At 33.1% G+C, this 23,139-nt stretch overlaps 2 protein-coding genes across 2 annotated transcripts in view; one reads left to right on the forward strand and one right to left on the reverse strand.

Annotated features, from left to right (window-relative positions):
• LOC134706645 (sepiapterin reductase-like) overlaps nucleotides 1–23,139 on the reverse strand; it is a 345,856-nt gene that overhangs the window by 210,842 nt on the left and 111,875 nt on the right. The window lies entirely within an intron of this gene.
• Nucleotides 259–14,523, forward strand: LOC134706641 (MAM and LDL-receptor class A domain-containing protein 1-like). Its single transcript, XM_063565757.1, has 13 exons — nucleotides 259–486; nucleotides 1,739–1,867; nucleotides 2,149–2,200; nucleotides 3,377–3,412; nucleotides 3,675–3,989; nucleotides 4,476–4,559; nucleotides 5,868–6,128; nucleotides 6,791–6,931; nucleotides 7,397–7,551; nucleotides 7,987–8,203; nucleotides 11,431–11,565; nucleotides 12,398–12,552; nucleotides 14,251–14,523. The coding sequence occupies exons 1-13, from the start codon at nucleotides 304–306 to the stop codon at nucleotides 14,446–14,448; spliced, it is 2,061 nt and encodes a 686-aa protein (XP_063421827.1). The 5' UTR covers nucleotides 259–303; the 3' UTR covers nucleotides 14,449–14,523.

The following is a 23,139-nucleotide window of genomic DNA, read 5'->3' on the forward strand; positions in this document are numbered from 1 at the left end:
CCAATTTTTCAGCAGTAAACGCACATAACGACAATTAATGTCTGTACAGTAATGCCCAAGGCCTAAAATTTGAAAATCCCCAAACGTTGTAAGAGCTGATCAAAGCAAATTGGACTAAAAGTATAGCCAACTCTGGAGGAAGCTATATTTGGAAACTAACAAGATTGACGTTTAAAATTTTATTGTAAATGTATACTAATAGCTTATTGGTAGGATCTTTACTATAATGATCTATAATCACTAAATATTTACAAATATAGAAACATGATAAGGAATTATGTAATCTACTACATATGACTAGACATGGATACCAAAAGTAAAAGACATACACTTAATTTAACGATTCTCGTTTCAATATTTATTGCGCAGCTCATAGCATTTGTTGTCATATCGTTACATGAGGATCATAAAAGGGAAATACTGCAGAGTAAACTGGAAACAAAACGTGAACTCATTCACAATATATCAACGACTTGTAAATTTAAGGTAAATTAAGTGCATCTAAGAACAATTCTGTCAGTTTAATACAGATAACGTATAGTTCACATAATTGTATAACCTAAGCTTTCTGAGAGTTAGTGAGGAAAATATACTTCAAATTTACCGTTTTCTATCAATGAAGAAAATCGCATGTAAACAACATTAATAGAATTAATTGTTGAAGTTTTATTGAAACAATCTTACAAATGCTACGTTTTAGACACAATTCATACAGTATTTAACTAATAGAGGAAATGAATTTAAAAAAATCACTTTACTAATATACAATGAGTTACAAAAGTTTTTATTTATAAGTTGCTTAAGTTTTCGAAGAACGTATTATGACTACCAATACATTTGAACGAAAGAGAATGATTCCGTCATGTTCAACGCTAAATAGTTAAGATAGTTAAGGTACCATGATTACAATTTAATACACAATACGCGTTTCGTCTTCATAAGACTCACCAGTGACACTCAGATTAAAATAGTTATTAAGCCAATTAAGTATAAAGTTGAAGAGCATTTAAGACCCAAAACTCCAAAATAGTTGTACCAAATACGGCTTAGGTAAACTTTTCCTTGAATAAGAGAGTCCTTAGTTTTTCGAAAAATTTAAGGTTTTGTTACAGAAAATTTATAAAAATGACCATATAATTGATATTCATGTCAACACCGGAGTGCTGACTACTGGGCTGGTGATACCCTTGGGGACGAAACGTCCACGAGCAGTGGCATCGACCCAGTGGTGTTAACAGTTATCAAAGGTACCAGGATTATAATTTAAGACGCCAGACGCGAAAAATTATATTCCCATTTTTGTTTTGATTTTGAAGAATAGTAAAATCTATGTGTTAATAAGAATATTGTTTATATATTTGTTCAGTCAAACATCCTTTCTACTGATCAAAAGGCAAACGTTAGAATTTATATGTAAATGTAAATAAAAATGTTGTAGTATCCATAACTATTGTTTAATATATCCTAGAGAGAACAAAAATAGCTGCCAAAAATAGTTGTATTGAAAAGCATTACTAGACTTTCCATTCTCGTCAACTTCACATTTGTTTATTTCAAAGATCGACAACGAAAACCCCGTTTTGCTTTTCTTATTATATCAGCTCGTCTCTTGTGTCACGGTAAGGATTAATAAGTATGTTAATGCAAATTAAAACAAATCAAAACCTTTGAATATATGATTATTTTCAGGTCTCTTACTTTCCTTGGGTTATATAGCTAAATGTTAATTTAATTATAGATACATGATCTTCACAACGTTTTTAGCACACTTGTTGGTTCAGCGAAAACATCTAATGACAACAATGTCACTCATTTGTTTTCACGTAGACAGACAATGAATGATGTCCAGAGTACAATACAAAAAGAGGTAAGTTATGTCTACTTTTAACAACAAAAAGATATATTGACAATCGAAATAGCAGTTGATAAAATATCAGTATCGTACTCAAATTACACTTACCAATTTTGCTTTAACATTCACTTGAAAAATCAAATATAATTTAATGTTTACCTCTTTTCAACATTCATCTCAACATTACAAAGCTGAAAGAAATATTGTAAATCTTTAATAACGCGAATACTTTCATCTTATTTACAACAACATCCTAATCTATTGGAATTTTAAAAAGCAGTATTTATCTTATCTAGGAAACCTTATTGGAGAAGACATGTGGCAATGACACTAAGATTTGCATGCGAGGTACACAATTATATCATTTTATAAACTAAGAATTAATAGAAAGTTAAGACGAAGTCATTGTTCATCTGATGATAAATGGTTTGTTTGAAATCAAAAATAGAAAATATTTCGAAAAAAGTGGTTTCCTTTTAAACATATAGCTAACCATGCACATAGAACCATAGTGATAAGATTTATCAAAGAAGGGAGATAAATCAAATGTATGTTTGGAAAAGAGAGGTGAAAGATGCAAAGGGAAATGCAAACTCATTAGTTGAAAATAAATTGACAACATCCAGGGGATGATATCAAATATACCAAAGAAAAAAAACAGTATACAAAATTGATTGATCGATTGATTGCTTTTTTTAGTTTAAAGCCACGTTCAGCACCATTGCACTATTTCCTGGTAGTCAGTCTTTAATTGTGGAGAAATCTGGAAGTCTCAGGAAAAACAACCGACATTCTTGTCAATTCAGTTTGGAGTCAGCACACCTGAATTAGACCACTTGTTAAACAAGGCTCCTCGGTATACAAAAAAAATAAAATAATTAACCGAAAATCTCGATAGAACTGTTAATATAACTTAAGATACCAATTTTTTTAATCATACATAATTTTGTTGATTTTCTTAACGTAGAGCATACATGAAATACCGACATGAAAAGTGAAAATGGTTTTCTTTAATGTTTGGGGTTGATTTTGAGGGGCATGAGTTTTATGTCATACTGATCTAAATAAACAAAAATGAAGAAAATGTATGGGACTGTAATTTTATTTATCGAGCTGCTTTGGAACATGACGTCATCGACTGTCAGTAAATGAAGAAAATGTATACCTTGACGTTACGCCATTTCAAGAATGGGAGGAAAAGACCTATTGGTCACGATACTCGATTGGGCAAACGGTTTACGCTTCAGTTTTGTTTATGAATTTCTTCTAATGTTAGGAAGTGTTGTCTGGTTATAAGCATTTGTTATCCCTCTCGTCTTAAGCTTAAGAAATTGCAGATATTTCATGTATTGAACTATAGGTTTGTCTTATCTTTAACGTAGCCAGAGTGCAAAACATAATAAGTGCATGTGGTTTTGAATAAATGTTTCCGGTCCAATGTTTATAACACACTGAAGTTATGAGTTAGAGGATGCAATATCTTTTGTTACTTGCAATGTAATAAAATTTTGTATTTTTTTGTAGGAACAAAAGGAGAAAATGGACAAACGGGAGAAAAGGGTATAGTTTTCAATTTATGGTTATTTCTGCATTGCATTTGAATATTTTTTTTATATTAAACAATGTGAGAAAGAGGCAAAGTGAGACAAAATAAAGATAACGTTGTAAATTTCTGTTTACCTTATTCGAAGAAGAAAAAATGCAAAGGATCGACATTGAAGGTACAAATGAAAAATAAAAAGAGCAAAACGTGACCGACTTTTTTTTAGATAATTTTAATTATTTTGTATTTCTTCTATTAATACATATTTCCAAATATAAGGTGACCTTGGCATCAAAGGAGAATTTGGAGTTCAAGGCATCAAAGGATTAAGAGGTGGAGAAGGAATAAAGGGGTATCCAGGAAACATAGGCTCAAAGGGTCTAATGGGAGGAAAGGGTATAAAAGGTGATACTGGATATTATGGATATATAGGACTCAAAGGAGAAGCGGGAACTTATGGACAAAATGGGAAAAACGGTCACAATGGTATACAAGGACCGAAGGGAGAAACAGGGCACATTGGTGGAAATGGAATTCTAGGAAACAAAGGTGCACCAGGAAGGAAAGGGTCAACAGGAGTTAGTGGCGATCAGGGTATGAATATTTTTTAAATATCTAACGGTTTAGATTAAAAACATTGTTTTTCACATACTATATAAAATTATTAGAAATACAAGTAACAAACAAGTAATGCATAAAAGAAAAGGTTATTGTTTGAGATAAAACTTTCTTCATGAAACTAAGGATTGATTAATTTTAAAGTAATGCTTGTTAAATGTGCAACCAAAATTGTTTGCGCTTAGTTAATTAATGTATTTTGAACAACGGTATATTACTATTGCTTTTATTTATGGCACAGAAGTAACAGACAATTTTTAAATCTTTAGTATAAATCCGGCAATGATTTTAATCCCTAAATTCAAACACGAGCACGCTCAATAGAACTAACATCTGTTTAAATGTAAATGAAAAAATACAATGAAGTGTGCCATACTCTGCACTGAACTGTACAGTTTCTACTTTTTTCTATTAATCAATTTAATTATCTTAGGCTTACGGATTATTTTTTTTTCGGTTTAGGTAACTCTGGATCCAAGGGTCAAACAGGTATTCCAGGTCCGGTAGGAATTACAGCAAATAGCACGACACAATGCGATTGTATACGTAAGTAAAACGTTTGCAATTTTGATTACCTATGACTTATGTTTTGTACTATATTTATTGAGCCTTTTTTCATATCTTCTTGTCAGCAACTTCTTATGTATTATAAGAACAGAGCTAAAGAGAATTGTATTATGAGCACATTTCTATCTAAAATAGAGAAGAAATAGAGCTAGAAATATTGTTTATCGTACAAGTTTTAAAGATAGGTTGGTTTATAGAATAACTTAATTGAATCAACCTATATAAACATTTGAATCAAAATCTTTGAAAAATGCAAAACCACCCAGTCGATCTTGTAGATTTTGAGGTACATATATACACAGTATCATAGTCATCGAAAAGTTTACTTTCTATCTTAACTGACTGCATTTTACAGAACGTTACCCCAAGTGTATATAATTAGTTATCAAAGGTACCAGGATTATAATGTACTACGCCAGACGCGCGTTTCGTCTACATAAGACTCATCAGTGACGCTCATATCAAAATATTTATTAAGCCAAACAAATACAAAGTTGAAGAGCATTGAGGATCTAAAATTCTAAAACGTTATGCTAAATACGGCTAAGGTAATCTATGCCTGGGATAAGAAAATCCTATGTTTTTCGAAAAATTCAATGTTTTGTAAACTTAAAACTTATAAAAATGACCACATTATAGATATTCATGTCAACACCGAAGTGTTGACTACTGGGCTGGTGATACCCTCGGGGACGAAACGTCCATCAGCAGTGGCATCGACCCAGTAGTGTAAATAGTTATCAAAGGTACCAGGATTATAATGTACTACGCCAGACGCGCGTTTCGTCTACATGAGACTCATCAGTGACGCTCATATCAAAATATTTATAAAGTCAAACAAGTACAAAGTTGATGAGCATTGAGGATCCAAAATTCCAAAAAGTTATGCCAAATAAGGCTAAGGTAATTTATAAGAAAATCCTTAGTTTTTCGAAAAATGCAGTATCTATCTAGTTAGGTGTACTCATAAAATTGTTATATATATTTGCTGACCAAAACGAATTTTGAGCTTGTGTTCTGTTAACATCTCGTCAAAGGGTTCTTACGAGTTGTAAGTCCTTTCCCAATACCTCTCAATAATCATGCAATTATCTCATCCACAACGTCCTTATCTTTCATCGCCTTTTTCAGCCACAGCTATTGTTTTTTTTTATCCTCTGTTCAAATGTTCTTAAAAAGTATAAAACAAAATCTACCTCATTCCCACTTTCTTTTACAAATAAAATAAATCCACTTATCTGTATTTTTAATCAAATAATCTATTCCTTTGATAAATTTTCCTTGTAGGTGGTTCTACGTTTCATTTTACTAACCCAACCAACACTACAGTTATTTTCCCCGAGGGAAGTTTTGAAGTTTTGAACTGTTCAGCAGAAGGACCGAAAGACATGAGCTTTTCTATTGTTAAAGATGGTGTATGCAATACATTTAATGGTACACAACATTACATGTTTAACAGCACAAAGTTTTCCGATGCTGGGACTTATGCTTGTATGATCTCATTGAATGGTGAAAGAAAAACAAAGACAATTGAAGTTGTCATTACAGGTTAGTATTTATTGATTGTATCAGTTTGTTAAAGATTGAGCTAATTATCACAACAATTACCATTTGACTTCTTTGCTTGATATAATTTATAATTTGTTCATGTAGCAACAAGTTGTATGTGTTATTTAATGTACAGTTGTATTTCGATAGATCATACTTTGCAAGCAATTCCGCTCATACAGGTGCTTTTGATCTTGTAGTTAGATACTAGTTATGACGAAGAACAGTAAATAAATATTCCGTTTCATTATTCTTTTGTCCATCGGCATACATGTACTGATTTAAATTCAAAATAAGGAGCGATAGACTGTACGATTATGCACGTTTCTACTTGACTACATAACGGTCATGTAAAGTCAAAGTATATTGGATCCAATGATACCAAGAACAACGTTTAAATATTTTTATCAATATGGTTAACATATGCCGTCAAGGAATTCCTTAGTAAGATTTTTTTTTTAAATCGAATCCTCATCATGTTGATTACATTTTCTACATCAGGAAACGCCTGTACCAAGTCAGGAATAAGTCAGTTGTTTTCCATTTGCTTGATATGTTTAAGCTTTGATTTTGCCATTCGACAAAGCACTTTCCGTTTTGAATTTTCCTTGGAATTCAGCAGTTTTTGTTATTCTACCTTTTGATTATTTTCATCATCAAAGGACGAAACGTGTGTGATTTTGAGAATGGATTGTGTGACTGGACGCAGGATGCTGATAATGACACGAATAATTGGATACTTCATTCTGGAAATACGCCATCAAGGGGGACTGGCCCCGACGTCGACCACACATTGGGAAATAGTAAGTTTAACATCCCATGCATTCTAAGTTTTCAAGTTATAGTTTTGCACGGTTAAGACCTCAGTATTGAATTGTATTCAATATATTTTGGTAACTTCGGATCATACAGGGATTCATTGGTTGTGCATCTATCATGTTATTTAAAATGTTATTGTCATGAACTTGCATTAACAATTTGCGACTGGAAGTTAATTAAACGACAACAGATACATGTAATGCTCTTTTTAATTATATGTATATTTTGTATCTGTATTTAAATTGTAACATGCATTGCATAGAGCTTTGTGGAGAAAAACAAATTCAAACATACAAACGTATGAGCTCGGTAAAAATAATTACACATCAAATAGTATCACATCATTGTCAAAGTATTTTTTTTATCTTTAAGAACCATTTACTTACACTGTTGAATATCTTGAGAATGACTTTGAAAAATACAATACTGACAATATTTCTTTAATTTAGGTACAGGACACTATTTATATTTGGAGGCGTCAAGCACACCCATCGGTGATAATGCCATATTAAAGTCTCAAACTTTGTCGTCGTCAGCGTATTGTCTATCTTTTAGCTACCACATGTATGGAAACAGAATGGGAAGTATGAATGTATATGTTCAGGTGATTATCCCAGGTTTATTTTGTAACCAAAAAATGGAGATACTAATACAGTTTTACAGGTACTGTATTATCTACAATTTCTTCTTTGGAAAACTGTGCGACGTACATATAATTAACTCGCGTCCGACTGGTATTGGAAACGGTCTATCGTGTTCAAATATTACCAGATTATTATTATCAAAGGATTTACATGTGTCCTTGACAGTTTCATATAAGTATGGATCATCTTTTTTCTTGTAGCATAATTAGGAAAAACATACAAGCTTGTAAATAGTAATGTCTTGAACGAGTTGAACGAAGGTATATCAGTGAGGTCTTGAAAAAAAAATCAGTTAGGATCAACTATTGTAAAAGGAGTTATGAAATTGGTACAACAGTGAATGACATTGCAATGCTATTCTGTATCATATGTAAATCTTTTTATATACTCCATAGGACTGCAATAATCCAAAATTACAAACAATTTGGAGCAAAAATGGAGATAAAGGACAAGCTTGGATGAATGCGTGTATATACATCAGTAAACGTCAACAAGACTATCAGTTAGCTATTGAAGCAGTAAGGGGATCCGGTTACTATAGTGATATGGCTATAGATGATATGGTCATTTCAGCAGTAGCTGATAATCAGAATTGTACTTGTTTCAATATAGGTCAGTAAACATTGCTCTGGTAAACAGTGAGGGCTTATTATTTCATGTCTGTGACTTCGTTTATAGCAATTAATTAATCGTTACGTGTGTTATATTTTTTGTATTTACTGATTTTGACTGCATTATTTTATAATGTGTTTAGTAACTGTAATACAAGCTTAATCAAAGATTTTTATAAATTGTTTAAACATGAACTAACTAACCTGAAAAGGCAGAAAAATGAGAAAGGTTTTGACTTTTTTATCCTTCAATAACAATGATAAAATAACAAGTAATTTATAAGATTTAAAAATGGTATTTTACACTAAACGTAATAAATTATAAAAGATTGGGATAGAAGACAAATTGTTCAAAGGTACAACAGAATTCCAAACATCTGAAAAAAAAGTTAAGAACCGATATTGTATTAGTAACATTTTCTGTTAAAGATATAGAAAAATTAATTTAATTAAGAAATATATCTTCATCATGCACATCTATTATTCATTACTTTTCTATGGCTATATTTGAGTTTGTAAGCTCATCCCTTTTAATAACTTTTTGATTTTCAAATATTTGGGCCTCGAGAATCAGTGTGAGACATTTATTGTCGAAATGGTGAAAGTTTCATACCGTTAATGTAGTTTCAATCATAATTTCAAGAATCGTTGAAAGTTATAAAAAAACCAAAGGGGAGCGTTTTTCAAAAAGCATAAGACAATATTCTTATTTTTTTTCAAGGACACCCACTTTTTTTTTAAATGTTTGTAAATTATTTTATTTTTAATGATGACACATGTGAAATTACATAGTATTCGATTTGCATTTGTATATATAATATTTGAATAACAACAAAATATTATTAACTGTTTTACTGTTTACAAAATCCTTAGACACACCTTAAATGACTTCTTATGCACTGAAAGGCAGGAGAATGCTATAACTTTTAATCCAATCTATAACGGATAGCCAGACGTTTTGTAATACATTACATTCCCCAAAAATATGAAAAATGTATTCTTAAATTTCTGAACAAAAAGTACAAAGTTCAGTTTCTTTTACTTTACATTTCAATAAAAATGAACTACATGGTAGAATCCTATGAACGATCTTAAATTCAAAGTTTTGCAAAAAAGAGTTTCTGGTTATAATGAAGGGCATGGAATAAATAGAATTATCATATACTTAGACTAAATAACATATGATTTTTACCGTGTGATAATAGGATATAATTAACGTATATTCCATATTTTTTCAAATTGGTGCTTAGCGGGCTGATATGAAAAGTTTATCACATGCTTCAATTGTTATCACATGCCTTTCCGTAACGTTATCACATGGCATTCCGGTAATATTCGGCAAATACACCTCAATACTACGTGTTCAGTGGAAAACATCACAAAGTAGTGCATAAATCAATTATTTGGATACTGGAAAGTGTATTGTGTAAAATAATATAAAAAATAAACAAAAACTAAAACAAACAAATTATTCAATAAATGTATATTTAAAAAGTTTTAAATATAATTTAGAAAGCTACTTTAAAAAAGGTTGACTTTTCCAAACAATGTTCATTATGTATATTGTTGAATTAATTTTTTTTGTCGATTCGTCCATGTTAAAATGTTATTTTTTTTTCTGTTGAGGCATATGATAGAAAGATTCATATCGAATGTACACAATTTGGGTCCGACGTTCCTGAACTTTTCACTCTTTGAACTTTTCTAAGGATCAATATTCGAATCTGTTATTTTTCTTTACTATTGAAGCATATGATAAAAAGATCATAACATGTCATTTTTCATATCGCATGTATTATCAGCCCTCGGTCAGTATCGGCCCTCGAGCCATGCGGCTCTTGTGCTGATATTGAACCTAGGGCTAATAATACATGCGATATGAAAAATTCCATGTAATAATCTGATATTCCAATCCTCAACATATTTGAACCTCCAAATCATCTTGTCATCCATTTTGAGGTTCGGATTCAGCCATATGGACTGGGTCAAAATTTCAGTATTGTTTTCAGCTTTAAGCTTATTTTCTAACTTGGAAAAAATTACCAGGATATCATGCCAAAATGGGTTAACTTTTTCTGCTAAATTAAGTAAACCTTCTTGACTTTTTTTTGTAATTATTTTATTTTTCAAGATGAAACATGTGAAATTACATAATACAGTATTAGACACAAGGTATAAAAAGTTAATTAATACTTGTCAGATCAATTAAATCATAATGGTATAATAAGATATAAATATTACAATTGATTAATTAAATGCTGCTTCTAACAATTGCCACTTCTGATCCATTTTTATTTTTTGTGTAGGGGTTAAGAAACATACAGAGTATTTTTCTATTGTAATCCAATACTTTAAATATTCTATCCCACCATATTTTGTGGGCAATACACTCTTACATCTACATTTGTATATATAGTATTTAAATAACAACAAGATATTATTAACTGTTTTACTGTTGACAGAATCCTCAGACACACCTAAAATGACCTCTTTTGCACTAAAAGGCAAGAAGATTTCATAATTTCTAATCCAATCTATAATGGATAACCAGAAGTTTTGTGTTACATTACATTCCCAAAAAATGTGAAAAATATTTTCTTTAACTTCTGAACAAAATGTACATAGTTCGGTTTCTTTTAATTTACATTTCTTGGCTTAAGTGTAAAATAAAATTTTGTCCACACCCCAATTTTTTGTATATAACTAAGTAGCAAGACTTTTCAAGGAGAGTAATTTTGGAGATCTAATAACTTATACAGCCAAGACATTTTTACACTATAGTAAAAATAATAAATATTAGGCATCTTAAGACCATCATCACAGTGTTCGGACATTATCACTGCCCTTTTCACTTTATCAGGTTTTCCTTTCCATAAGAAGTTAAAAAATATATTCTTAATCTCCTTCAAAACCCCTTCTACTAAGACAATATTCTTGATCCACACTTTTTCTGACGATAACACAAATATAAAAGCATGTATGATAGGGTTCTATCAATTAAAAAAAGGTACAGGAACTCTAAATTTATTGTGTAACGTTAATTTATAGCATAATATCATTTAAATGTAAGAAGTTATTGCCATAGGAAAGATGCAAGATAGCAATGAAAATGCAAATCTGCTTAAATTGAACTCTTGAAAACTAATTAGACAAAGTTAAAAGTCTGCAATAGAAGAAATGTGCGTGTTTTAAACATAACAAAAACCTTATTACTATGACATATTCTAGATTATGATGACTACTGTGATTTTGACAATGATTTATGTCATTGGAAGCAAGGCACGGTAGATAATTTAGACTGGACCCGAAAGCAAGGATCAACGCCTTCTGTCCAAACCGGACCATCGATGGACCATACAACTGGTATTTTTATTTAATTTTTCTAATGCATTAGTGATAATACTTTTAATGGTAAATCATATTGCAATCTGTTATTACCATTCAAGCAATATTTTGTTTCCAAAACGAGAGCAGACATCAAGGAGTCTAACAAAAAACAGACAGCACCCTAACAAAAAGGAAAACGATTTTTAAAAAACTGTCGACAGATTTAACAAATGAAACAGAAAATTATAAGCTCAAATGTAAAACTGAGTCCCCGAACTGGTAGAACAATTCCAAATTAACAACATACATCACACTGAACTTGTCGAATTCATTTCAATTTGTTGACTGGTTCTCAGAAGCGTTTCTACATATTTCATATTTTTGGCTTCAATGTAATTATGTACATTAAGCCACACTTATATTCAGACTGTTATCGAATCTAAATTAGTGATTTTTAATTAAGAATTGAATGCTTCTTTTTGTAAATTTATTGGGGTGTAAAAGCGTTGACCGAAGTACATTTTGTATTCTAAAAATGTCACACGGTCAACGCTTTTACAACCCTATAAAGTTACAAAAAGAAGCATTCAATACTGATAATTACATTTGTTAGCTAGGATTATAAAAACACGATTTTCATGAAGTTTAATTTTTAAATTCACCTGTGCACTTTATTGTGGGACCTCGTGTCATCATGAATGAAATGTTATTGTCTCATGCAATTGCTTACGGAATAACATGTGATCTGCAATTAGCAAATCACAATAACGTATTATAATGAAACATACATCTAATGTAATTATTAAAGGTTTAAAAACCAATATTGAGACAAAATTTGTGTAATTTGTGTTTTGTCTAAATATTTTAGGAATAGGATATTATTTATACCTAGAAAGTAATAATCATAATGGACAAAAAGCAGAGCTAATATCAGAATATATCCAAGGCACAAAGGATTACTGTTTATCATTGTTTTATCACTTGTTTGGTGTGGGCATTGGACACTTAGATATTTTCAAAGAGGTATGAGTGATTTTGCTTAATTAAAACATCAATATCACAATAAGAAGACGTGGTATCCATCTTCTAATTTTTATATTTGAATGATTGTTTGTGTTATTGTTAATGAGATAAAATCCACAGACTCCACATAACTTTCATAGCAAAACATGGTTTCACTGAAATATTACTGTTGACTCAATGTAAAAATTTAATTGTGATTACAAAACTTCCTTAGATCAAACACGGTTGTCGATCAAAATTTTAGCTCAGAGAAATAGTTAAAATAGTTTGTCCTGTCGTTGCTTTTTACAGTTGACTCCTTGGTATGGGGATTACTCATACTAGTAGTTGAAGACCGCAAAGTGCAAAAAATCTACATCATTTAACTTGGGTGGATGGTAGTCCCATTGGCATACCATTTATTTTTAAATCAATGTTTGACTGCTGCTCGAAATTATTTCTCGATCAGAAACAGTCTGAACCATAAAAAGAGGAAAATGATTAAGTTTTCAAACTAATAAGGATATATTGTACATAAATGATGGCATTTATATATACTGTGTGGTTAGTGTTTCTTAATATGAGCTGAATATGCATGACAGTCACACTTGTCAATTGGTTTGTCTTTTGCGTACCATTTCTGCGTTTCAAATGGTTGAAGGCAATTGATTTGGTTTTCAATTTTTATTTGCACCTATATACTTTTATCAAAAAGGGTTATCCCATCCTATGGTTAATGTTGTCTTAAAGGACATCAAAGTAAGACCATATACTATTGCCAATTTTCGTTTTTTAAACTCCTAACTATCCTCCTGTCGTTCGATACTTTTATTTTTGGCATTGCATAAGTCATATCGTTTTTGACTGTCCATGGCGTTAAAATGCTAAATCCCAGGAATTTGTTATTCTTGATTTTAGTCTCTGGTGTATGTAATGCTTTTTTGCTATTTAATGTTTTATATCTCGTCTCTCTACTTTAGATTGTGTCAGCTTTGATTAGTGTTTGGTCTGACTAGAAATTTTCACTTCTGTGCTCGTACTATGAACAACAAAAATATTTATTTCTTTAAAAATATTTTCCCGTTCTCCATTTATACAATATTACATACGATACAAGTATTAAGATAACGAGTAGAAAATTTAACTTCGAGTAATTCAAAAGGATGTTAATTTTGAGATCTAACCAGAATATTCTGTCTTAACGCAAGCTGTATGATTATGTAATTATGGAATGCATATTTAATACGAGTTGTCGAGTAGGTAATTTGCTTGCACCAGCAAATTGGTACTGTTAATGTTATTAAAGACCATATCATGCTTGTGAATTATAGACATTCGGTTGATTAAGTCATTAAAACAGGTTCCGGCATATAACAAGTTAACATCTTCAATTTATAATATCACATATGAATCTCTATTTCAAACGGATTTCTATATATGTTAAAATGTAAACAAAACTTTGAGCTAAATATAACAAAACAATTCTCTTATGGTTACCATAATTCCTGAGGTAAGTGGGGGCAGGAGGGGTTCTGATCCCGAAATCCCAAACTCAATTTCCCCAATTCCCCAATTCCCAATCTTTAAACATTGACATCCCGGATCCCGACAAAAGATTAATCCCGAAATGATAAACATGGCATTTAACCTCAGATAAAAGAGTTCAGTCATACTATTCCTATGGGATCAGTTGCTGATTGATACCATTGTTTTTTACAGGTGCAACAGATAAGTGGAAGTACAACTAGATACAAGCTGTTATCACTGACAGGCAATAAGGGGGATGCATGGTTGGAACAGAAGTTATCGATTACATCACCATCAACTTTCCGTATTGTAATATCAGGTGCAATAGGGGGTGATACAAGTGATATCGCAGTAGATGATATAAGGATAAAATCAGGACAATGCCAATAGGTGGTGATACAAGTGATATCGCAGTTGATGATATAAGGATAAAATCAGGACAATACAAATAGGTGAAATGATATTATTGATGAATAAATTTTAAAAGATAGTTTCTTTTAATTTTTTCGTCTCTTAATGTTCAAATTTAATCGTATTTTCCGGACCGATTTGATTGATGCTCTAGCAACACGCCTTGAAAAGTTTAATTCTCGACCTACCTTGACTACAACAGCTTATTATTCGTATTTGTATGTATGAAAGACTGAAAGGAGTATGTTCGATAAGGTCCTAAAATGGCCCCCTTTTTTAGCGTAAATTTCAAACACGGATTTATCGACCAACATCACGAGAAATTATAGCTAATACATTGACTAGCTAGGATATAAACCATTTTGTTGAAAATTTTACGTTTCTGCGTTTCATTATGACGTCACAAGTTGTTCTCATGTTGATTTTTAACATGAAAATAAGAAAATTACCATAGATTATTGGACAGGAAACATAGAGCGCATACGTCGACAACAAAGATCTTTTAAAATAATGTTTGTGAAGACGTTTCACATGTCTTATTTGAATTTTAAGCTTGTCGACGCCTGCGCTCTATGTTTCCTGGTCCTTTCTTTGGTTGAAATCTAGCTGATTTTGTCAAATTTCACCGAAATCCCTTAAATTGACCTTTTATGGATGTAAAAATCAACGTGTTAGAAATTAAACTTTGACAAAAACTGTTCTGTTTAACTTTCTAACATGTCTTTAAGGCAACTTAAAGCATGTATTGTCATGCAACTATAAACTTTATAATTGGGGCCAAATATGGCCCTTACCGAACTTACTCCTTTGTAGTGCATGCATGGTTTTTGTTATTTTGCTTAACTGTCTGTAATTGTCTCATAAGCATCCCTGATACAATTTAGAATTTGAGGCTGCAGACACCCAGTTATTTCCTAACTGTCTTGAAAAAAAAAATGTTTTATCAAAAAAAAAATAGTTCCGAAGACGCTCTTACGTGAAATCGTTTTATATGTAGGTACTCTTAATTTATCTAATAAATTGTGTCTTCAAGTTTATCTGTCACTTTTTTCATATATGAAAATGCACTCCTGATGTTTATGATACTTGCATGCAAGAGCCAAAACAGATGAGGTTCCGATAATTTTGGACATAGTTAATCATGGTTTATGTTATGCCGTAAATGATTTTTGACTGCTTGTACGTTTTTTTCTATGATGAATGCCACATTTGCAAGTAGATTTGAACGGCGTGTACAAAACTCAAAACATGGGAATTTTGAATTGCCACATAGTTTAGGCATTGGTTTTGAACTTTTTTTTCTATTCAACCACTCAGGTCTGCATTCCCGAAAATGATGAATTGTAGCATTACTGGAAGGACAATGAAACCTATAAGATAAAGTAACGCAATTTAAATTTCTAATTGAATCTGATTATAGCAAACATAGTAAATGATGCTTTACGACAAAAGATAAGTATATTTTTTTTAGAATACCTCTCATTGGGAACTTTTTAAACTTAATTGTATATTTTACTTTAAGAAATTTACCTGTAGTAAGATAAACGTCACAAAAGTACGTCACTGTGTGTGTTGCTTATATATTCATGTGACGCACACTTTATAATTCTGTTCTGGTCTAGTTTTTGTTCTGGGGTTTACATGTTGTTATGTACTATTTTATTATGTATTTATGTATTTCTCTGCCCACAGTGTTCTTATGTTTATTTGTACTGTATTCCCGTCACGTATATTATCATTTTAGAGGTATTTATAAAGTTGTCATGTAAGCGGGAGATTTGGTTAGCCATAAATCGCGGTTCAACACAACATTTTTCTTAAATTGTCCTATATCAAGTCAGGAATTTGGCAGATGTTATTTAATAGTTCTTTTCTATCTATGTTGTATTGGCGTTTGTTTTTGTTGCACTACAGCGTTACTGGTTTTTCCCCTCTTCTAGTTGATGCGTTTACGCCGGTTTTAGTTTAAAACCCGATAAACTACTGATGCCTTTATTTAAGGAGAACAAACGTATATTCTAATGCAATTAGTTTGTAACGATAATTTTCATTGGACGTTGATAGATATTTTGAGGGGTTAGATTTCACGTTCTACCAGTCCGTAACTAAGAAAGTCACCATTTTGAATTCCTTTTTTGGGGGGGATATGTAATTTCTCAAAAAATAAACAAGATATTCACATTTTGAGCCTCAAAATCTTCTTTGTCTATATTGAAACCATTCTAAAGCGTACAAAAAGTAATAATACTTGTAATTCATGTTTGACATCCAAAGTAAACACATGACGTCACATTGTTTAGATGCTAAAGACAATGCAACAGTTTCGCGGACTTTTTCATTTATGCCATTTTTAAGCCAAAATATTTATTAAATGACATTTATTTTAAAATGTGGCATTAGAATGGAGATAACTGTATTGTATTTTAAGCTTGGCCTTCGCAAAACTTGATTTTACTGTCGCAAAAATCCATTTACCTATCTCCGCTCCGCGTCGCTAGGTAAACTCAATTTGCGGTACGCACTGAAACCCGGACCGGACCGGACTCCGGACCCGGACTTGGGTATGAAACCCGGACCCGGACCCGGACTGAACGCCGGACCCGGACTGAATGCCGGACCCGGACTGGGTAAAAACTGTGAATTTTCTTATAAATACCTTTTCTTTTTTTATTAGGTGGAAGGAAGATATTTTTTGGAGAACTGTGACACATGATATTAATTATGAGATCATCAAATTTTGCTCTTACTCTTGTATAGTCTAGCATGCAAGTTAGACTTGCAATGATTCTGAATCTTCAATTTACAGTTGTGCAACTACCTTAAAAAAAATATATATATATGTATCAACAAGGATTTGTATAGTTGTCTAACTATATAAATCCTTGATGTATCAATAAAATTGATAATGGAAATGGGGAATGTGTCAAAGAGACAACAACCCGACCAAATAAAAAAAAAATGTTTACAAATGACTTTATATATATATATATATATATACAACTCGTCTAAACATCAACCCAACAATGTTAGATCTGTAAATTTGCTTTCGCAAATTTTTGGTTCTTCCCTCGCCGGGATTCGAACCCATGCTACTGTGATATCGTGACACCAAATCGCCTGCACTGCAGCCGTCCCGCTAGACCACACGACCACCTGGGCTCTCAAAAAAAGAGCTTTCGGTGGCCATATGTTACCTTTCCACGTCAGTTTTAATCTAGCGGCGTACTGCAGTACATGATATATAAGGCATGAAGATGTTATTGTTACAGATCAGCTAAATTATCTATAGTAAAGGATCCTACAAATTAATGTAAGATACAGTCACAGAAAATAATTATATTCATAAGTACGTCTGAGTCAGTGACAACCCTACAACAGATGTATCCATCGGATCGCCATCAATGATGGTGATACATGGCTGTGTACATAATGTATATACAACTCGTCTAAACATCAACCCAACAATGTTAGATCTGTAAATTTGCTTTCGCAAATTTTTGGTTCTTCCCTCGCCGGGATTCGAACCCATGCTACTGTGATATCGTGACACCAAATCGCCTGCACTGCAGCCGTCCCGCTAGACCACACGACCACCTGGGCTCTCAAAAAAAGAGCTTTCGGTGGCCATATGTTACCTTTCCACGTCAGTTTTAATCTAGCGGCGTACTGCAGTACATGATATATAAGGCATGAAGATGTTATTGTTACAGATCAGCTAAATTATCTATAGTAAAGGATCCTACAAATTAATGTAAGATACAGTCACAGAAAATAATTATATTCATAAGTACGTCTGAGTCAGTGACAACCCTACAACAGATGTATCCATCGGATCGCCATCAATGATGGTGATACATGGCTGTGTACATAATGTATATACAACTCGTCTAAACATCAACCCAACAATGTTAGATCTGTAAATTTGCTTTCGCAAATTTTTGGTTCTTCCCTCGCCGGGATTCGAACCCATGCTACTGTGATATCGTGACACCAAATCGCCTGCACTGCAGCCGTCCCGCTAGACCACACGACCACCTGGGCTCTCAAAAAAAGAGCTTTCGGTGGCCATATGTTACCTTTCCACGTCAGTTTTAATCTAGCGGCGTACTGCAGTACATGATATATAAGGCATGAAGATGTTATTGTTACAGATCAGCTAAATTATCTATAGTAAAGGATCCTACAAATTAATGTAAGATACAGTCACAGAAAATAATTATATTCATAAGTACGTCTGAGTCAGTGACAACCCTACAACAGATGTATCCATCGGATCGCCATCAATGATGGTGATACATGGCTGTGTACATAATGTATATACAACTCGTCTAAACATCAACCCAACAATGTTAGATCTGTAAATTTGCTTTCGCAAATTTTTGGTTCTTCCCTCGCCGGGATTCGAACCCATGCTACTGTGATATCGTGACACCAAATCGCCTGCACTGCAGCCGTCCCGCTAGACCACACGACCACCTGGGCTCTCAAAAAAAGAGCTTTCGGTGGCCATATGTTACCTTTCCACGTCAGTTTTAATCTAGCGGCGTACTGCAGTACATGATATATAAGGCATGAAGATGTTATTGTTACAGATCAGCTAAATTATCTATAGTAAAGGATCCTACAAATTAATGTAAGATACAGTCACAGAAAATAATTATATTCATAAGTACGTCTGAGTCAGTGACAACCCTACAACAGATGTATCCATCGGATCGCCATCAATGATGGTGATACATGGCTGTGTACATAATGTATATACAACTCGTCTAAACATCAACCCAACAATGTTAGATCTGTAAATTTGCTTTCGCAAATTTTTGGTTCTTCCCTCGCCGGGATTCGAACCCATGCTACTGTGATATCGTGACACCAAATCGCCTGCACTGCAGCCGTCCCGCTAGACCACACGACCACCTGGGCTCTCAAAAAAAGAGCTTTCGGTGGCCATATGTTACCTTTCCACGTCAGTTTTAATCTAGCGGCGTACTGCAGTACATGATATATAAGGCATGAAGATGTTATTGTTACAGATCAGCTAAATTATCTATAGTAAAGGATCCTACAAATTAATGTAAGATACAGTCACAGAAAATAATTATATTCATAAGTACGTCTGAGTCAGTGACAACCCTACAACAGATGTATCCATCGGATCGCCATCAGTGTCGTGTGGTCTAGCGGGACGGCTGCAGTGCAGGCGATTTGGTGTCACGATATCACAGTAGCATGGGTTCGAATCCCGGCGAGGGAAGAACCAAAAATTTGCGAAAGCAAATTTACAGATCTAACATTGTTGGGTTGATGTTTAGACGAGTTGTATATACATTATGTACACAGCCATGTATCACCATCATTGATGGCGATCCGATGGATACATCTGTTGTAGGGTTGTCACTGACTCAGACGTACTTATGTATATATATATATATATAACTCGTCTAAACATCAACCCAACAATGTTAGATCTGTAAATTTGCTTTCGCAAATTTTTGGTTCTTCCCTCGCCGGGATTCGAACCCATGCTACTGTGATATCGTGACACCAAATCGCCTGCACTGCAGCCGTCCCGCTAGACCACACGACCACCTGGGCTCTAAAAAAGAGCTTTCGGTGGCCATATGTTACCTTTCCACGTCAGTTTTAATCTAGTATATATATACATAAGTACGTCTGAGTCAGTGACAACCCTACAACAGATGTATCCATCGGATATATATATACATAAGTACGTCTGAGTCAGTGACAACCCTACAACAGATGTATCCATCGGATCGCCATCAATGATGGTGATACATGGCTGTGTACATAATGTATATAATATATAATATATATATATACAACTCGTCTAAACATCAACCCAACAATGTTAGATCTGTAAATTTGCTTTCGCAAATTTTTGTTTCTTCCCTCGCCGGGATTCGAACCCATGCTACTGTGATATCGTGACACCAAATCGCCTGCACTGCAGCCGTCCCGCTAGACCACACGACCACCTGGGCTATATAGATATAGTCCGGGGTTATTTAAGGTCACGGTCCGGACTCGCCTAGTATTATTTTGTTGATTCTCGGGTAAATGTCTTTTATTAATGTTTCAGACGATAATCTAGTAAGCAAAAAAAATGAATGAATAAAAATGATAAAGTTCGTTTCATCAAATAATTTGTGAAGTTTTATATCTCTATCGATGTCTATAGTTTGCGAATACACCCAGTCCGGGGTTACTTCAGGTCACCATCCGGACTCGGCTAGTACATGTAATTGTTTCGTTAAATGTCGGATAAATATCTTATAATTGTTTTCTGTATTACATGCTTGATCAAAGGTCCCGTCAATATACTTTACGACAATAAACAGTGTACATACAGTTAGTCGTCGTAATGCAATACACGCAGGTATAGTAAACTTCAAACTAGTCCGGGGTTATGTCAGGTCACAGTCCGGACTCACCTGTTCAACATTGTGTATTACATGGGTGATCGCTGCTTAAATGTCGTTTATTGATTTTGCCGATGACTATCGAATAATTTAAGAAATAGAAAAAGGAATAAAGGAAAAGCAAAAAGCAAAACGGGGAAAAAAAAATCTTTCAATTTAACAAATAATTCGGTATATTTATATACAATCCGTATACTCCCAGTCCGGGGTTATTTAAGGTCACGGTCCGGACTCGCCTAGTATTATTTTGTTGATTCTCGGGTAAATGTCTTTTATTAATGTTTCAGACGATAATCTAGTAAGCAAAAAAAATGAATGAATAAAAATGATAAAGTTCGTTTCATCAAATAATTTGTGAAGTTTTATATCTCTATCGATGTCTATAGTTTGCGAATACACCCAGTCCGGGGTTACTTCAGGTCACCATCCGGACTCGGCTAGTACATGTAATTGTTTCGTTAAATGTCGGATAAATATCTTATAATTGTTTTCTGTATTACATGCTTGATCAAAGGTCCCGTCAATATACTTTACGACAATAAACAGTGTACATACAGTTAGTCGTCGTAATGCAATACACGCAGGTATAGTAAACTTCAAACTAGTCCGGGGTTATGTCAGGTCACAGTCCGGACTCACCTGTTCAACATTGTGTATTACATGGGTGATCGCTGCTTAAATGTCGTTTATTGATTTTGCCGATGACTATCGAATAATTTAAGAAATAGAAAAAGGAATAAAGGAAAAGCAAAAAGCAAAACGGGGAAAAAAAAATCTTTCAATTTAACAAATAATTCGGTATATTTATATACAATCCGTATACTCCCAGTCCGGGGTTATTTAAGGTCACGGTCCGGACTCGCCTAGTATTATTTTGTTGATTCTCGGGTAAATGTCTTTTATTAATGTTTCAGACGATAATCTAGTAAGCAAAAAAAATGAATGAATAAAAATGATAAAGTTCGTTTCATCAAATAATTTGTGAAGTTTTATATCTCTATCGATGTCTATAGTTTGCGAATACACCCAGTCCGGGGTTACTTCAGGTCACCATCCGGACTCGGCTAGTACATGTAATTGTTTCGTTAAATGTCGGATAAATATCTTATAATTGTTTTCTGTATTACATGCTTGATCAAAGGTCCCGTCAATATACTTTACGACAATAAACAGTGTACATACAGTTAGTCGTCGTAATGCAATACACGCAGGTATAGTAAACTTCAAACTAGTCCGGGGTTATGTCAGGTCACAGTCCGGACTCACCTGTTCAACATTGTGTATTACATGGGTGATCGCTGCTTAAATTTTATTGGAGCAATTTCAACTTTGTATCATCCAATCAGGAGCTGCATAATATTTTATTCAGAGTACCATCTTGGGGTAAAAAATGTCCCGGTTAATGGATACCGCTTTTGTAATATGCCACTCATTGTATATAACAAGATTATTTCTGTATTTCTTAGGGTGCAATCAACAGTTTTTTTCTATGACGTCATATTTTGAGGGACCATCTATGATTGACCCTTAGTGGTGTTAATGTTAATGAAGATACTTGTATAAAACTAGATATCATTAGAATCAGAATTTTCTCTAGTTTATAATGAAATAAAAATAAATTGTACTTTTAATAGTACCAAAAAGTTTTATCCAGAGAAAATGGGGAAAACATTGTCTAATCTATGCATAAAAAACATGAAATCAGGCCATGTGCACACCCATGCAGACATGATACATGCACATTTTTCATATTCAAAACTGTATGAATTTCATAGGTTTTTACCTGGTCTTTCTAAAAATTTATGCTTCAGGCTACGTTCGCCTGCTCCGAAAAGAGCTACAGTGGGTGCAAATAAGTTTTGCACTTTTCACTGCCAAAAAAACAGGATGTTTACAGTTTGTCTCCCCTTAAAACATGTGTATTTAATCTAATTTTTAAAAATTATTTAAATCATTCAACCTGTTCTAATTGAAGCTAATTAACTTATTTTTACAATCAAATATAAAAAACATGATACTTTTTTACCAATTATGTTGATAAAAAGGGGCTTCCCTCCAAGTCTATTTTTAGTCGGGGAATAACCCCTAGTTTTTTATACGAAACTGTTTATAGCACCCTTAAGCAAAACCTTGTATGCGATATATAAAAACTTCTCAGCTTTTATGAATCTGTACACAATACAGATTAAAATTATGTCTTACTTTAAGGATTGTGACCCCGAATGGTGAA

Source organism: Mytilus trossulus, chromosome 2 (assembly GCF_036588685.1).
Source record: "Mytilus trossulus isolate FHL-02 chromosome 2, PNRI_Mtr1.1.1.hap1, whole genome shotgun sequence".
Classification (NCBI taxonomy): domain Eukaryota; kingdom Metazoa; phylum Mollusca; class Bivalvia; order Mytilida; family Mytilidae; genus Mytilus; species Mytilus trossulus.